The sequence below is a fragment of the Dermacentor albipictus genome, chromosome 4 (assembly GCF_038994185.2).
Source record: "Dermacentor albipictus isolate Rhodes 1998 colony chromosome 4, USDA_Dalb.pri_finalv2, whole genome shotgun sequence".
Lineage (NCBI taxonomy): Eukaryota > Metazoa > Arthropoda > Arachnida > Ixodida > Ixodidae > Dermacentor > Dermacentor albipictus.
This window is the reverse complement of record NC_091824.1, coordinates 71,787,738-71,806,731: the sequence shown is the minus strand read 5'-3', so window position 1 is coordinate 71,806,731 and position 18,994 is coordinate 71,787,738. Positions and strand designations below refer to the sequence as shown.

The window sequence follows — 18,994 nt, the reverse complement described above, 5'->3', positions numbered from 1 at the left end:
CTAGAATGTATTCGTGGAGAACGTTGTCAAAGGCTTTCTCGAGGTCGAGTCTGAGCAGGGCCCTGGTGTCTCTGGTACTGCCGTCGATGATTTGATGTTTGATCATCTTCATGGCGTCCTGAGACGAGAGGCCGGCACGAAAGCCAATCATGTTGTGAGTATAGATGCTGTTCTCTTCGAGATATCTGTTTAGTCTGTTGAGGACGACATGCTCCGCCACTTTCCCAACGCAGGAGGTGAGAGAGATCGGTCGGAGGTTGTCCACGTTCGGAGCCTTGCCGGGTTTGGGGATCAGGACGACGTTGGCGGTCTTCCATTGCTCTGGGACGCTGCCGTTTTTCCAGGTCTCGTTGATCTTCTCGGTGAGGTATGCGATCGAACCGTCGTCAAGGTTCCGCAGCATCTTGTTGGTGATTCTGTCGGCACCTGGCGCACACTTCCCCTTGAGCGCGAAAATGGCTTGCCTAATTTCCCCCACGGTAAAGTCTTCGTCCAATTCCGGACGGCTTGGGCCGAGGTAGTCAGGAAACCGGTCTTCCTCGTTTCCACGCTTTATGGGAAGGTATTTCTCCATGAGCTTGGCAACCAGCTCGTCCCCGGAACAGGATGTGGTAGCTTCGTGCAGGGCTCTGGCGAGCGTGTGTCTCTGACTGGATCTGGTATTGATATAAGGGTATTGATATCAATGTGCTTTTTACTAGTGTTAATGCGTATATTTATTGACGCAGCTTATTAAACAGGATGATCTAAGTTAAAATCTGCTTTCGGATTCCGATAAGATTTACGTAGTTTCGGAAGAATCCGACTATCTCTTGCGCCCGCTCAGCCGCGGACGCGCGGGTAGGAATTAAACGTTGGCCACTATGATTGTCGGTATCGTAGCCGTTGGGCGTCACTAATTTCGGCTAGTTTTGAACCCTCAACTACCCTCGAACCATGCAAAACTTTAGGTCAGGCCACACGTAAGCTCACCAGCACACGAGGGACTCTTTGGCCGACATCGCTTCGGATTAAGTCATTGGCAGCGCTTCAATATGCGCAAGTCGGATGCGGCTACTATCCGTCAGTCAAGCTGGTCCAGGATATAGCCGGTCCGCAGCGCTTAGCACATGCGTGCTAGGAGCGCACTTTTGCTGGGGAATCATTTTGAAGTTTTACAAAATTAGAAAAATAGCCTGTCGCAGAGAGGACAGTTTTTGTCCTTGATCCCTAATATTCGAAGAAGCGGACATTACTTGCAAGACAAATGACAGCACGTATTCAACTAACTCTCGAAAATTCACTACGTCACTTAATTAATGACCTTACGGCACATATTGCAATTTGCCAATTGTAGCCGGTGAGCTTACAAGACAGATCTACTTGACACGAATTTCCAGGATTACACCAGTTGCGAAACGTTATTTCCCAAACTGTAGGACGAATTTTTTGGGCGATCCAGGAGATGATGTCCTTGGAGGCATCAAATAGTTTTTGTTCGAAAATTAACTCAAATGAGAATGCATATCTACTGCTATTTTTATGGCGCGCCCCTCTAAACGGCTGTCATTGGGGTAATCATTCCTAGTGGATCCGCCTTGCATACTCACAGCTACGAATCGTTAATTGCCTGCGTGCCGTAATTCTCTACGCAATCAATTGAATATGCGTTTTGAATTTTCTCGCAAGTAATGGCCACCACTCTGAAGAATCCAGCACAAGGCGTAGAATTACGATATAACATTTAGACATGATCATTCGGCATGCAGTTTCGTGTAGCTGGTGGTCTGCTACGAAGCGCAGATAGCACGTCCGCCTCTGGGTGCCCGCTTACTCAACCGCACTTCTGCACGAAAAAGGCAATCGTGTTTGGATAACAGTGGGGGCCTCGTAGGCGTCAGTCAGTGGGGGTCTCGTAGGCGAGGAATGTGTGTCATAAAAGGATACACTAGCCTTCACAAATGTCAAAGCTTACGTTTTTATAGGATCAGCCAGATAGGTGTCCCCGCGCTGCCACGCAGGCACGCATTCACTGTGCAGCAAAGTGCAATTCAGGAGATGAGGAGCTTCATAACATTTATTTACGTGCTTGTTTAAAGCTTCGGTATACACCTATTCTAACTTGTGCACTGAGTACTTCTGTTTTTCTGCCCGTATCCTCAGTGCTACTAGGATCAGACAATGGGAAAACTAACTCTCTTTTATTTATTATACAGCTCAAACTAGAGTGGTATCTTCAATAGAAATAAGTTTTATTGGAAGGGGAGCTACCTTGTCCATACATCAGGCCACGCTGACGACGACCTCGATCGTCATCAATGTGTGTTTGTTGCTGTCAGTCCGCCTCTTCATTCCAGAGAGAGAGAGACAGAAGTGGGGTGAGAATATCAAAGCAATTATCAGGAGGAGGTTGTGGCTGGCTAGCCTAAAATACACATGGGGAAGGAGAAACAAAAGACGGAAAGAATAGCGGATAGATAAAGCAAAGACCAAAAAACGCATTAGGTGCAAATCAATCCATTCTTCAAGAAAAGGTGCATCTTTGAGTGCTGGCGAGTGTTTCTACACAATTTTTGTGAAACACACCTAGTTTTCAGCCCACGCGTCTGCACAAACTGGACTCCTATCTTCAACTTCGTCCACCACCTGAACTATTCCGAGCCAAGGCAACAGTACTTTGACGACTGCCGCTTGGCATCGCTTTCATGAAATTCTTTGTTTCTAGCTGTATGAGGCTTTTCGCATAAATAGGGAACATAGTGCGGCGTGCGACCACTGCGATAGCGTGCAAACCACTTAACACGTTCTTTGTCGTTGTCCCTGGCCCAGCGCACATGGTAAGTCAAGCGCGACTGCGCTGGCCCGCCTGGATAAGTAGCTGCTTTCGGAAAAGACAATCCTGGAATGCCGGCCTAAAGAGTCGCCAAACCACATATCACTCAAAATATCCTTGAAATTTTTGTATTGCAGTTGCCTATTAGAAATAACGTTGTTGCCATTGATGTTCGTCATTCCGGCTTCAACATCGCCGAAGGACAAAGAAAAATTACGGCAGACCTCATGTGACGATAAATGTCGTCGACAGTGCAATTAACATTCGTACATCATCATCATCATCATCATCATCATCATCATCATCAACCTGGTTACGCCCACTGCAGGGCGAAGGCCTCTCCCATACTTCTCCAACAACCCCGGTCATGTACTAATTGTGGCCATGCCGTCCCTGCAAACTTCTTAATCTCATCCGCCCACCTAACTTTCTGCCGCCCCATGCTACGCTTCCCTTCCCTTGGGATCCAGTACGTAACCCTTAATGACCATCGGTTATCTTCCCTCCTCATTGCATGTCCTGCCCATGCCCATTTCTTTTTCTTGATTTCAACTAAAATGTCATTAACTCGCGTTTGTTCCCTCACCCAATTTGCTCTTTTCTTATCCCTTAACGTTACACCTATCATTCTTCTTTCCATAGCTCGTTGCGTCATCCTCAATTTGAGTAGAACCCTTTTCGCAAGCCTCCACGTTTCTGCCCCGTAGGTGAGTACTGGTAAGACACAGCTTTTATATACTTTTCTCTTGAGGGATAATGGCAACCTGCTGTTCATGATCTGAGAATGCCTGCCAAACGCACCCCAGCCCATTCTTATTCTTCTGATTATTTCGCTCTCATGATCCGGATCCGCCGTCACTACCTGCCCTAAGTAGATCTATTCCCTTACGACTTCCAATGCCTCGCTGCCTATTGTAAATTGCTGTTCTCTTCCGAGACTGTTAAAGATTAATTTAGTTTTCTGCAGATTCGAACAATGTAGCGACAACCATATTCCTGATAGCCAATTTACTTAGCATATGTTCTGGCCATTCTGAGACCCTCGTTCCTTCGCCTAAATGCGACACACTTCAATATAGTCTAGCTTTGTTACGGCACTAACTTCCCAAAGTCGGCAACAAGCATGGCGGCATGAATACGGCTTTATGATTATGGGCTTGGCCGCACTGGAGAGAGAAGAATGTTACACCCTTTCTTGCTCTTTGCACAGGTGCTGCTGCTGCTTCGTTCGGCTACAGGACAGGCCGATAACGATTTCACTCCGTTGCAACATGCTGCTCGGTGTGTGGACGTGCGCAAGCTCCATGAAATCTACGGAACTACGGAGCGGGCAATTGTCGCCGAAGGTGCATGGACAGCGAAGGCCCTGGCATCATCAACACCAACCCAAGGGGCAGTTTGTTTCTTCCAGCCAGGAAGCCATCTGTGCCGTTGGTGGGCTTTGCAGCACCGGAAAGAGAAGAATATTAAGCCTTGTCTTGCTGTTTGCACAGGTGCTGCTTCCGCTTCGTTCGGCTACAGGAGAGGCCGATAACAGTTTTACTCAGTCGGAACATGCTGCTCGGTGTTTGGACGTGCCCAAGCTTCATGAAATCTACGGAACTACGGAACGGGAAATACTCGCCGAAGGTGCATGGACAACGAAGGTCCTAGGACCATCTAAATCAACCCAAGGGGCGGTTACTTGGAGCGAGGATACCTTCTGTGCCGTCATAGGGGTTGGCAGCATCGGAGAGATGCGTATGTTAAACGCTGCCTTGCTGTTTGCACAGGTTTTTGCAAAACGTTACTCTGACTCTGACTCTATTCGATATGACTGTCGCTGTCTTGTAGTGCTGACAAGCCCACAGGCACTCCCAGTACTTGTTGACGGCTGTTTAGAGGTGATTGTATTGTTACTAGCGTGTAGTGGAAACGTGGAAACAACCTCTGGCCCTCGAACGCAGGAACTTCTCTTACACTGATAGAAGGCGAAAGGGAAATGAAAGCAAAAATAACGGAAACGAAACAAAAAGATTGTTAGTGCTGAAATGGCTTTGTCCCAGATACCTGCACTGATAGAAAGGGTAAAAGTGACTGAAATAGAACTGTTCACTCTGCGATCCACTGCGGTGAAACTGATAACGAAAGGTTGACCAAATATAGAATCACATCAGAAGTAATAACATTGTAATCAGAAGCATTCCAGATGACCAGAATGAGACGGAGTACACATTGAAGCAGGAGGTTGCAGTGGGAATTCTGCAGGGGAAACTGAATCTATCATTTACAAGTGACGAATGTATACATCGAATAGGAAAGCCTTCTTCAAACAGAACAAGACCCGTCATTCTGCGCCTGGAAAGCCTCACACAAAAAGAAGACGTATTACGCAATCGCATTAAGCTGAGGGGTCCGAATATTTTCATCAATGAGGACCTCTCGCATGTTGTAAGAAGGAAAAGCCAATGCCTGTGGAACAGCGCATTGAAAAACAGAAAATGAAAAGAGAAGGTCTCACTTCTGTATGATAAAATGAAGGTAAACGGAGTTATGTACGCACGGGATGAAGCCACAAAACAAAGCTATCGGGTGACTGACAGCCCGTCTAATGCAGATGCAGGAACCACTGCCTCCTTAAATGACTGACATGCGCATCCGGGCAACCTTCGGCTACGGAACAGCAATGCCCGTAGCCTTGTTATTAGCGCTGTAGGCCTGGAACACGTTTTATTTGAGCATCACCAAGATATAGTATTTGTAACAGAAACGTGGCTACATGAGGGTGTCCGAGATTGTGAAATATGCCCTCCGGGAAATAACGTTATCAGAAATGACCGCAGTAGCAGGGGTGGGGGAGATGCCATCTTTCTAGAATGCAGCCTTAAATACACGGTCCTTTGCAAAGCGTCCTACATTGAAGCAATATTGTTACGTGTAGAAAGACACAGACAAAAGAGGCTATTTACAGAGTATTTACACTAGACTGGAGCCAGAGCGCCAGGCTGACTCTCGTCTCGTCTCGGGTATCTCGTCTCTCGGGTATCTACCGATAATATCGTAATACTACCCCCCGGTGGCAAAAGCGCCGTCACGGTGCTGTTAATTATCCAAGGCACGTGGAGAGTTGTAGGGCTTGAGTCGGGCGACGTGGACAATGTCACTGGTTGTCACAGAAGAGGACGTAGTGGGCGGGGCGAGAACGATTTCGTAGGTGACATCTGTCACTTGGCGAAGCACGCGATATGGGCCCGTGTAGCAGGAAAGCAGTTTTTCAAAAACGCCAACTTTACGCGATGGTGGCCAAAGCAACACGAGGGTGCCGGGGACAAAATTGACATCACGGTGATGGAGGTCGTAGCGCTGCTTTTGTTTGTCTTGAGAGACTTGTAGACGAGCGCGCGCAAGTTGGCGAGCATGGTCAGCATGGGCGATAGCATCACGGGCATAAGCGCTAGTTGATGCTCTGGAGGACGGAAGCACAGTGTCCAGTGGTAGCGTCGGTTCACGGCCATACAATAGGTAAAAAGGAGGAAAGTCAGCAGTGTCGAGACGGGAAGAGTTATACGCAAAGGTGATGTAAGGTAGAGCCTGGTCCCAGTCACGGTGGTCGTCTGAAACGTATTTGGATAGCATGTCTGTAAGGGTGCGGTTCAAACGCTCAGTGAGGCCGTTCGTTTGAGGGTGGTAGGAGGTGGTAAACTTATGCTGTATTGAGCAGGCACGCATGATGTCGTCAATGACTTTGGCTAAGAATGTACGGCCACGGTCTGTTAGCAATTGACGTGGAGCACCATGAATCAAAATTATGTCATGAAGGAGGAAGTCCGCAACATCAGTTGCGCAACTGGTTGGAAGAGCGCGTGTTACGGCATAGCGGGTCGCGTAGTCCACCGCGACTGCAACCCACTTGTTTCCTGATGTAGATTCCGGAAATGGGCCGAGAAGGTCTAAGCCGACACGATGGAAGGGCTTGGAAGAAATGTCGAGCGGCTGCAGGTAGCCAGCGGGGAGCTGGGAAGGCTTCTTGCGTCGTTGGCAAAGTTCACAGGCGACGACGTAACGTCGTACGGAACTGGCAAGGCCCGGCCAGAAAAAACGGCGACGTACACGGTCACAGGTTCGAGATACGCCGAGGTGTCCTGGCGTTGGTGCGTCATGAAGCTCTTCTAAAACGGTTGAGCGGAGGTGTTTAGGTGTGACAAGTAGGAACTCAGAGCCGTGCGTATGAAGGTCACGACGGTACAGTGTACCGTCGCAGAGAACCAAGAGGCGTAGTGTGGCGTCGGCCGGAGAGTGTTCAAAATGGTCGATGAGTGCTCTGATGTAGGCGTCACGATGTTGCTCGTCGGCGAAATGAAGCAGCTGCGACACAGAGAATACGCAAGCAGCACTGGTAATATTGGAGGAGTCAGGGTCGTCATCAGTATAACGCAACAAGCTGTCAGCGTCTTGGTGCAGGCGGCCAGACTTGTACACCACGGAATATGAAAATTCCTGTAGCCTCATAGCCCATCGACCAAGCCGGCCTGTAGGATCTCTTAGCGATGAGAGCCAGTGGAGAGCATGATTGCCGGTGACTACGGTAAAAGCGCGACCGTAACGGTAAGGACGGAACTTCGCTACCGCCCAGACTACAGCAAGGCATTCTCGTTCCGTAATGGAATAGTTGCGCTCCGGTGGTGTGAGGAGGCGGCTCGCATAAGCAATAACGCGATCCTGGCCACGCTGACGCTGGGCTAAGACGGCACCTACGCCATGACCGCTGGCATCTGGACGCAATTCGGTAGGGGCATCAGGGTCGAAGTGGGCGAGAATGGGTGGTGAGGAGAGAAGAGTAACGAGACGAGAGAAGGTGGTGGCTTTTTCAGTACCCCACGAGAATTGTACGCCTTTCTTCAAAAGATTAGTGAGGTGTCTAGCAATTGCTGCAAAATCTTGAACAAAACGACGAAAGTACGAGCATAGCCCTACAAAACATCGAACGTCGGCGGCTGTCTTCGGAACCGGAAAGTGTCGGACAGCGCGAGTTTTGTCAGGATCAGGCTGTACTCCGGAAGCGTCAACGAGGTGGCCCAGAACAGTAATTTGGCGGTGGCCGAAAGGACATTTGGACGAGTAATATATGCGTAAATATCGTGTTATCGTAATATCGTATTAGTATGCTGCAAAATTCTTGGACGCCCCGACTTGATTGTGGGATGCGTTTATCGCACTCAGGGAAGTACTGCCGCCAGTATTGATGCACTGAATAAGAAGCTGCATGATTAACGCGTTCAGAACAAAAACGTTATCATAGCGCGGGATTTCTATGTTGCAGACGTTGAATGGGACGAAATGGAAACGGGTACGCGAGACCATGACGAAGGCTCAGCAATTATAGATATGTGCATTTCACATGAACACACACAAGTAGTGGGTGACTTTACTAGGGTCTGCGGTAATAGCAAATCTGTTCTTGACCTCTTGTTTTAGGGCATATCGAGATACTATAGAGATACTGTATCGAGATACTATAGAGTTGACATTCTGCCGGGGATGTCGGATCACCCGATGGTAAGAGTGTCTTTAAATATAGGCTCCTTTTCAAGGGTCCCTAGACTTGTTTCAATTACAGTTTAATGAAGCTGGTGATACTTCAGTAATAAATGAAGTAGCCTTGCGTTTTGAGAAGTTTCAAAAATGAAGTCAAGATGAATCTGCGCATATCGAAGAGTGGTGGTTAATCTTTAAGAGAAAGGTGGTGTGCGCGATGGCTGGCCCTGGCCAAAAGATAGGCAGCCTCTTTCTGCTGGATACTTTGTTTTTTGTTTTCTATGTCGCGGTGCGCCGTTATCGGCCACTGGCGACCATTTGGTCATGAACTGTGTAGAAATTATATACAGTAGGACGTCTTGCTGAAACTTGTGTTTGTTCTCCTTCTGGAGAAATTCGTCTAGGATCTCGCCTGCTGCGCGCGCTGTACAGCCTCCCGCGTAGCTGGGGCCGGAGGGGTGAACGCGCGCGCAGCGGTAAGTCGTCACACGGAGCGGGCCGGAACAGGAGCGGATGAGGCACCCTGTATGCATGGCAGGTGGGAGTGCTCCAACCTGCGGTGGTCGTCCGGCGCACGTGATCAGGGCGTGCATGCCGTGAGCCTAAGCTGGGTCCGCTTTATATATATATATATATATATATATATATATATATATATATATATATATATATATATATATATATATACAGAAAGCGCATAATCGATGGAGTAACCGAAAGGGGACATGCATGGCATATTTTGCAGACGAGTTCAATCGAAAATTCAGTGCTGTATTGCCGAATTCCCAACTTTTATGATGACATGCAAGCTATACCACTGTTAACATATATATATATATATATATATATATATAATTCTGATAAATGTGCTATACATTCGATGATGCGTTACGCTACTTTTACATGGATCATGAATATTCACCACAGGCTCACGTGGCAACGTTATGGACAACATGTTATAGCGGAACACGCTGGTGAAATCGATCGGTCGGACTACTTTCTTTCTTTATTTATTTCCTTAAAGATGCCACACGGGGGTATTACATATGGGGCGGGATTGCAACAATAGGTAAAACTTGCTGTAGGTTCCGCCCACGTAGCCTTGGGCTTGCTGCCAGAGAAATTTCTCGCCAGATATGGTACCCTAACGACAACTATCTAATACATATAACAAAATATTGATATTTTCATATATATTTCAAAATACTAGATTACATGCTCTTACCCCTCAACCGCAGAAAACAACGATGTAACAGTTGGATTCTTCTCCATTCCTCTACCAGACAACCAAGAATTAGATGACGTTCTTCATTGTGGGAGATTGCTGCTAGCCAGGAGGTTGAAGAAATTGAAACCTCCTTGGTTGCTACTCTCCGCGATGGCTTAGCGGCTATGGTGTTGCGGCGCTAAGCAAGAGAAAGCGCGATCAAATCCTGGCATTGGCGGTCTGGTTTCGATGGAGGTGAAATGCAAGGACATCCGTTTCCCGTGCATTGGGGGCACGTTAAAGATCCCCTGGTCGTCAAAATCAATCACCAGTCTTTCCCTGCGCCGTGCCTCATAATCAAATAGTTGTTTTGCACGTAAAATCCTTGAATTCAATTCAATTCATATTTGCTGCTCTCACCGTAAATAAATTCAGAGACCAAAATAATCGCCAGTTTCTCTAATGATAATCTATTGACAACGAGAGGCACTGGTTGAACAAATGGCTGGCAAGTGGCTTGGCGGAAGCAGCTGTAGTGGTAGAAGAAGAAGAACCTTGGGCTTCTAGGCGGTCGCAATGAGCACCTCGGATCGCCGCCGCTACCAGAGCCGCACTCAGCAGTTCCTGACGTTCGCCGCCGTCATCGCGAGCAAGAACGGCATCTTCACTCTGCCTCGACTCCTCTTCATACATGGCGGAGCCCCGTTCGTGATCGCCTACACGACGCTTACGGTGAGCGTGGTGATCCCAGTGATGCAACTGGAGAGCGTGCTAGCCCAGTTCATGGGCGCCGGAAACATCGGAATCTTCGACACTGTGCCGGGCATGCGGGGTCTCGGCCACACGATGACCTTCTACTTCACGCTTGGCATGACCATCTTCGTGACCGAGTGCTCCTACTCGACCGTGTTCCTGGCCAGCTTGTTCCGATCTACTCTCCCGTGGGCTGACTGCAGCCACTACCGGCCATCCGACTCGTGCTACGAGCTGCAAAGAAAAATGGTGCTTTGTAGCAGCGTGCAGGAACGCATAGTTCAGCGCTACCGGCACTCGCACGAGACGCAGGGAATGCCGGTGACGAACGGCACGACAACGGTGCTTGTCCCCGAGTCCGCCTACAACTTCAGCGACTGCGTCAACGGCACGCACAGCGCTACGCGTCTGTTCTTCGACACCAGGGTTCTCCGGCTCTCGACGGACGGCCGCAGCGCGATTCATCCGGAGATAGCCATCACGATGGCGGTTCTCTGGCTGCTCGTCTTCACCGCCACCAGAAACGGCCTGCAAAACGCCGAGTACGCAGTGTACGTTATCGCCACCCTGACCATCACTACGCTGACGCTGATGCTCGTGAATTCTTTGGCACTAAAGTGCAGTGATCGCGGAATCAATATCTTAGTCAGGGCACCGCTGTCAGGCGTCATCAGCTACGAGCTTTGGCGAGACGCGCTGAAGGTGGCAATAAGCAACATCGGCATCTTCAGTGGGGGTTTCCTGAGCACTGCACGCTTCAATATATTCAAAACCAAGATAGCAACATTTTCAACCGTCGTAGCTCTAATGCAACTGATATCTTCGCTACTCTACGGACTCCTCTTCTACGCGCACGTTGGATTTCTGTCTTCTGTTAAGGACATGGACATCGAGCGCATCTTGCAGAGTGCCGATATTGAACACGTGATAATGCCCGAGACCCTCACGATTTTGGATACGACGCGGTTTTGGTGCGCAGTGTACTTCACCTGGTTGTTAGCCAATGCCCTGGGATACATGATGATAGGTCCTGAAGTTATCCTCGAAGCGGTCGTGTTTGAATTTCCAGGATTTGCAAAGTTTCGGAACGAGCTCCGCTTAGCTGCCTGTTTGTGCTTCTACGTTTTCGGACTTTGTGTGACCACCACCTCTGGACCATACATAATCAGGCTGCTCATGCCTAACATTGAGGTCATTGCGGCGCTGTCTCTTTTGATAGAAGTGCTAGTAATTGTGCGAATTTACGGTATTCACCGCGTCATGGCAGACTATCACACAATGACGGGTAACTACCCGAACCTGATGACGCGATTATCGTGGACATTCGGAGTGCCTCTTCAACTAACCATGCTGCTGGCCATCGAGGTAATGGAGCCGTCTCCAGAAGGGAACACGGGCGTTCGCCTTAGTTACTTCGCGAACCTGCTCGGAATCTGGATCATCATTGTCGCAGTCAGTTTTATCCCTGCCTACCTCATCGCCCTTCTCACGGTCCACCCGTGGGAGAAGATCATGGCACCAGCAATGACGTGGTTGCCAGATGACAAAGTTGCCCCTCGCGAGTGCCGAGGTCTGCTGCAAGAATTTGGCTTCGCGTCGAGAAAGGGTGCCCTGCCCGACCAGCCGAGTCTAGCCACAAGTGGCCAGGTTAGCGACGCTGCTGGAACGAGTCGCGGCGACACGGTGACTGTGGCGGAGACGATAGACACACGCGAGACGGGGACGGCGGGCACCACGGAGCGGTCGGTCTCGTTCGCCCCCGATGTGATGACGACGCCCCGTTACAGCGAGAACTTCAACGAGCTTCTTGAGCGGCAGTTCGGACTCCGTTCTTCCAGGGTACCATCCCGAGATGCGACCTCTCAAGCAGGCTTTCCGGATGACACTTCTTCATCCATTCAGATTAAGGTGCCCGGTTACGAGAGAAACATCGACACCGTTCCGACATCGGTGTTTGCCAAGGAAGACGTCGAAGAGATTCGAAAGATTATCGACAATGTGGACACCGCGCTTTGCGCTCTCTCCCCAGAAGACGTCGCCTTCGCGGAGAAAATAGCCCTGGTCAACGGCGAACCTGCCAAGCGCGTTGCTCAATCATCGCTCGAAAGCAAGAGAGAGGCAGACAAAGGGCAGAGTTTGGCGGCTGCTGCGGCGCTTGCGCTGCCTCAGACGGAAGGCCACGTCAAGCTTCCGAAGGACGCGGTACAGAAAAGCGACAGAAAACAAAGGGCGGTACCGCTTCCACCAGCTTCTCCGCTGCACCATTTGAAATGTGACGTCAAACCGACAAGCACCACTGGTACAGCAGGCAAAATGGGCAGCAGGCAAGGTCTGGTTGCAGCCCCTGAATCAGCAACACATTTAGCGCAGCCGATAGAAGGTGGCGTAAAAACTCCAGAGGAGATGGCTGCGCATTCTGGCATCGAAAGTCCGTCACTCAGTGAAAAGCACGCACAGCATTTGATGAGCAAAGAACGGCCCGGGCAGAAGAGAAAGAAGAATAGGCGGACGTCGTCTTCACGATTAGAAAAGAAGAGGGGCTCAAAACAACTGTACAAGGCTAAGAAATCCGCAAGCAAGAAGCGCAAGTCATCAGGGTCGGAAAGCGCTGACGTCAATCAGGGCAGTGTTGAGTGCAGCCCGAAGGACAGCGCTAAAGGCAGCGCTATGGCGAGCCCTAGTAAAATCGGCTCTAAGGGAAGCCGCACGTCATAAATAAAGGCGGCCACAATTACCTGCAGCTCAAATTTTATTGCTCAATTTTAGTCACTACCCATGTGACGTGAAAGTACGTAAATCGCCGTTTGCACAGCAAGCATTTCAATACTCGCAGGAACCTACTTTATTCTCGTTTGACTACCGTAAGAAGCTACGTATAGGTGCAATAATCATTGTACACTCCTTTTTTCTTTTTCTCATGAAGTAAATGCTTGTACTAGCTCACGCACAAATGTTTTTCTGTATATTTTGTCTATTTGTAGTGCCAACCACGAGGTGTGCAGATATTTACACATACGGCGGAACACCGCAATGAAGTTTCCACTTTTACTGTTATCATTTAGGTTATCTATTCGGCATATGTTTGATGCACACTGTGCGATGAAATCAGCCTCTAGAGAGGCGCAGATTCAGCAGCTCCCGTGTCAATTCGCTAATGAGCTCCGCTGCTATGACGGAAATGTATATATATATATATATATATATATATATATATATATATATATATATATATATATATATATATATATATATATATATATATATATATATATATATATATATATATATATATATATATATATATATATATATATATATATATAACAGAAAAAAAGCAGTTCTGGGTCCGGGTAAATATTCACAGTGAAGTAGACGCGCGTATGAAGCGGTTTCTGGACGTTTCGGCCGGGGCCCGGCCTTCATCAGCTTTATCTGAATCTGATGAAGGCCGGACCCCAGCCGAAACGTCAATCAACCACTGCATACGCGCGGCTACTTCAATATATATATATATATATATATATATATATTATGCCGGTATTAGGGATTTTTGTTACCTTTTCCAGACAGGAGAAAATCATCATCATCATGTAGGGTGGTAATAAGCTCCTCGATTGGCCCTTCGGTAATGGAAATCTTTATTTTAGAAGCCCGAGAAGACATCTTTTTCTTTACCTAGTTATCTTTATCAGTCTTGATCAACCCTGTGGGTTTGGTAAAAAAACAAGGCAGTTCGTAGATACCATACGCTGCTGTGAACATCTCTGCTGTGGAGCTCAGAATCGCAGCACGAAGCCACATATTTATCAAGCACTATTTTCAAACGAGGCCTTCTCCTCGCCTGCTGCGAAGCAGCCGGTTTTCATACGTAGTGATACGTAAGCTTCACGCATAAGCGGCTGTTATAGACTGATAGCTGAGAGCAATAGAGAAGGGTCTTGAGATCAATGTGGTTTTTGCCACTGTTAATGCGTATATTTATTGACGCAGCTTAAAGGGAAGCTGAAAGGTTTTCCGGAAAAAATGATTGAAGAGCAGTACGCCGTTGTTTTCAACCCTCTGAATTCGAATATCGCATCCAAATTGAGTGAAAGAAAGCGCAAACATATTTTATTTCGACGTAAAGTGCAGCAGCAGACACGCCCAGGTCGCGCGCCTCGTTTCCGCCTGTGATTGGTCGGGCCCCTCGTGACTTCAACATTGGTGTTCGTCTGGACCGACTGCTGCGGCTACACACGAAGCATGGTGCAAAGTAGTTTGGTGGTGTTTTGCTGAGGCGGTCATGGAAATTTTCGAGAGCTTGCGTTTCTCTGAGGAGTTCGGCGTTGAGTCCAAACTTTACGAGAGCGATTTTCCACTCGACGGTGATGGGCGACGGCTACGAGCGACAAAACGGGCCGTAGCTTGAACAAATGGCTCGGTGTTATTGCTCGATTGCTCGTTTATAGAAATCTAGAACTCGTCGCTCGTCGCCCGGAAATGCTATGAACGACTAGCCAATTGTGCGAACCCGAAACTCGATGTACATAACTCAAATACTGCTGTTTGTTGCACGGAACGAGCAAATTATTGAATTTTACACCAGCAAGAATAATAACCTAGTGCAAGACCTTCAGAAATATTTTATGCTCTTTCTTCAGTAAAATACATCAACTTAAATTGATAAAGCATGCGTCACGCTAGTTTCGGCGCGTATATTGCTGCCCTCATAACGGGAAGTCGTCACTCAAAGCCGTCGCTCGCGTGGAGTTCGGCTTGCAGACGACGAGTGAACGCGGCGGCCATCGCCTCGCTTGTAGCGCTTTCGCTGTCGCGTGCAAGACAACGTGTAAAGGGTTCATACTTGTACATACTACACGTACGTACATACATGTACATACTACATGTACGAGCCGATTGCGAAGAGCCGGCCTCTCCAAGAAGCAAGAAATGCTGGTGCAAGCACTGCTTTCCACGTGAACAAAGGCGAAGCGTTAGCATCTCTTTGTGTTGGAAACGTTCTTTGGCGAGTATGTTTTTTGCTAAGCTGCATTCAGCGTTCCAGTGAGTACGTTTCCGGGAAAACAACTGTAGTCTTATGTTCCTGCATGCTTCCTCGTAGAACGTAAGCGGTGATGCCATCTTCAGCATTTGTGCGCTGCCCCAAAGCTGTCGGCAATCTACACAGACGGTTTAAACGCGGGAAAAGTTTACCGGCAGTTGTAGCACGTGTAGTATAGAACCTTCGTGTAGTATAGAACGCTACTCGTAACCGGCGAATTCCGTCGGCTACGTGAGATGGTCGGTTTCTTATGTGTGCGAGAGAAGGGGGAGCGCAGCGTCTTGGCGTGAGCAGGCTTTCCAACACATGCAAATTTACCCTTGCACTGCGTTAAGGTAGCTGCATGCAGGCTGTTTCACAACACATGTGCGAATAGAAAATTCGCGGCGCTTGGCGATGAAACCTGCGGCAAGGGTGGGCGATAAACAGGCACCTTCCGCTCGGCGTGCTAAATATTTGTTTTAGGAGAACCCAAAGCATGCATTATTGAAAAACTCCGGTAGTAATCCTCACGGAAGTGGTTAGAGCACAACACTTGTTCTTGAGCGCTTGAAGTTGTTTCGCTTCACAGCAGCCTCCCACTTAGCTGAAAGCTTCTTGTCTTGCAGGAACTAATGGAGCATCGGAACATCGACGAGGTCGCTGGTGTTCGTGCAAGCGTAGGCTGCACAGAACGCCGACATGATCGGCCTACAAGTACAATTGATGCTGCGCACGTCAACTACCACTCCTATATACACACAAATAAAGGAATGTAGGGTCGAGCGAAGGAGATTAGGACGGCACGCATGCAGAAATAAGCCCGGTCAGGCACGGTCGCGGAGACTGCGAAGGAGCGGAACACCAGTGTTGACGTCAGTAAGCCGCGGTTTCCGGTCTCCGCTCGCATCGTCAGCGTCAGCAGCAGCGCGCGGCACTCGACGGGGGGCGGAGCTACAGCGCAATTTTAACCTTTGATTGCGTCGCTCCTAAGTGAAAAATCTCTCCAAAATTTTACCTGCATGGTTTATAAGGTTCCCGCATCCGTATATATTGAATTCGACAGACTCTTCAGCTTCCCTTAATTAAACAGGCTGATGTAAGTTAAAATCTGCTTTCGGTTTCCGATAAGATTTACGTAGTTTCGGAAGAAGCCGACTATCGTTTGCGCACGCTCCGCCACGGAAGCCTGGGTAGGAATTAAACTTTGGCCGCCGTGCTTGTCGGTATCGTAGCCGTTGGGCGTCACTAATTTCGACTAGTTTTAAACCCTCAACTACCCTCGAACTATGCAAAACTTAAGGTCAGGCCACATGTAAGCTCACCAGCACACGTGGGACTCCTGGCCACTCGTGGCCGGACGCCTTGGCCGTCATCACTTCGTATTAAGTCATTGGCAGCGCTTGAAAATGCACAAGTTGGATGCGGCTACTATCCGTCAGTCAAGCTGGTGCAGGACATAGCTGGTCCGCACCACTTAGCACATGCGTGCTACGGCCCACTCCAGCTGGGGGATAATTTTGAAGTTTTACAAAATAAAAAGAAATAACGTGTCGTCGGTACGACACCATTTGTCCCTGAGCTTTTTCATTCATAGAGGCGGACATTAATAGATTCCACTAATTTTCGAAAATTCACTACGTCACATAATTACTTTCCGGCACATATGGCAATCTGCGAATTGTAGCCGGTGAGCTTGTGAGATAGATCACTTGACATGAATTTCCAGGAGTATACCAGTTGGGAAATATTTCCCCAAATGTAGGACGAAATATTTGGGCGTTCCAGGTGATGTCCTAGGAGGCACCAAAGAGTATTTTGTTCGAAAATTATATGAAACGAGAATGCATCTCTACAGCGTTTTTTATAGCGCACACCTCCAAACGGCTGTCATTGTGGAAATCATTCCAAGTGGATCCGCCTTGCATACTCACAGCTACAAATCGTTAATTGCCTGTGTGCCGTAATTCTCGGCGCAATCAATTGAATAAGTGTTTTTAATTTTCGCGCAAGTAATGGTCACCACTCTGAAGAATCCAGCACAAGGCGTAGAATTACGATATCTGCAACAGACGATTTATAAAAAATTCATAAAATTTAGACATGATCATTCGGCATGCAGTTTCGTGTAGCTGGTGGTCTGCTACGAAGCGCAGATAGCACGTCCGCCTCTGGGTGCCCGCTTACTCAACCGCACTTCTGCACGAAAAAGGCAATCGTGTTTGGATAACAGTGGGGGCCCCATAGGCGTCAAAATCTTGCATTCTACGTGGAAATCCCTCTACGTGAACATCCCAAATCGTCTAGGTGAAGATCCCGAATCAATCTTGAACTTCGCGCCAAGGTGAAGGTCAGTAGGAGGAGCGTTGTGGGCACGCCGAGCTCTTCCATGGCCTTCGCAGTGCAAGACATTCATAGAGGAGGGGGAGCACCGCGAAGGTACCTTTGACAGTAACTCCACTTCGGCTGAACACTTGAAGTACTGCTGGGTTCAAAGTACTTGTGGGTGTCAATTGCTTCTGAAACAAGCTAGTTTATCTTCAAATTACTTTATGTATGTAAATTTTATGTACACTTATTTCAGTATGGTCACTTTGGATCTCTGGCTGTCGTTATTGATTTTTCATTATGGTGCGATTCTACCATGCTTACTCTGCTCCTTTGACAAGGTCTCCCACGTAACCTGTGCCAAAATTGAAAGATACGTGATTTCCATTTAGCTGGACAGAGCCAAGGTAATGTTGTTCGCCGTCGCTTGGGACAACTCAGCCTTTTGCCAGATTACGTCGGACCTGCACAATTTTTCGTATTTAACCTATAAACATTACCTGCTAATAATTATTGAACTTTTCATTAATCTAACCAGAGCAATACTGTCAATCAGAAAGTTGTGGGCCATCATGAAAGCCTCCCGATTCATTTTTCCGCTGCTCTATAGGTGTTACGTAAAAAAAAATTACCTTCAAAGAAGCCAGCGAAAGCCGATGAACCGGCCGCGTGGCTAATCACTCGGCTGTGTTTTGCGGGTGTTTTTACATACGCAAAACCCAAATTGTGCCACGGAGTAGGTCCCTACTGGCCTTCTAGCTTTGCATCCTGGGTTGGACGTGTCCATGAGGCATTTGTAAGGTAACAAAAGGCGATAGTATTCTGACAGGCTCTTCAGGGATTTCACTAACTGCGGATCACGTGGAAATGCGGGAGAATACCTTGGGCAGAAGGAAAAGTCAAAGATTCAGTGGTGTGCCTCCTCTTTTTAAGAGGATGATTAAGAAGTCGTGGAGCGATGACTCCATAAAAGTTTAACTGATATCGGCAGAGGTGCTAACCAGTCACCGCGGTGCACGAAAAGGGTAGGCGACAGGACAAGGCCTGCCTATGCCAGCCGAACACAACCAAATATGCTATAAACCAGGTTGGTTACTCCAAACCAGGATATCATTAGTCGCCAGAAAACCAGCAAATGACGAAAAAGAAAGACGAGACAGTACAGTCTAAAGAAGGAACAAAAGTAATAGAGTTAACAGAATGATGAGAGGAGAAGGCTACCGCTTTTCCGGGGTGGGTCCATCCGGGGGTGCTGTCTAAGTGAAGCAGATGCCGAACAGGTGTCCTGTATGTACCGAGGAGCCTTGATTGTCCACGCATTCGGCGCTGGCCCAATCACTAGAGTCCCCTTTTTTCCGCA

The 18,994-nt window shown here is 48.2% G+C and overlaps 1 protein-coding gene and 1 long non-coding RNA gene across 2 annotated transcripts in view; one reads left to right on the top strand and one right to left on the bottom strand.

The window, feature by feature from the left end:
• Positions 1-18,994, bottom strand: part of LOC135902070 (uncharacterized) — a 750,038-nt gene that overhangs the window by 493,527 nt on the left and 237,517 nt on the right. The gene's annotated exons all lie outside the window — the stretch shown is intronic.
• Positions 10,086-13,142, top strand: LOC135902088 (sodium-dependent proline transporter-like). Its single transcript, XM_065431995.1, has one exon. It carries the CDS (start codon positions 10,110-10,112, stop codon positions 12,999-13,001), a length of 2,892 nt encoding a protein of 963 aa, XP_065288067.1. The 5' UTR covers positions 10,086-10,109; the 3' UTR covers positions 13,002-13,142.

Excerpts from the sequence above, each read along its gene's own strand:
- LOC135902088 (XM_065431995.1), top strand. The coding sequence starts at position 10,110 with ATGAGCACCTCGGATCGCCGCCGCTACCAGAGCCGCACTCAGCAGTTC.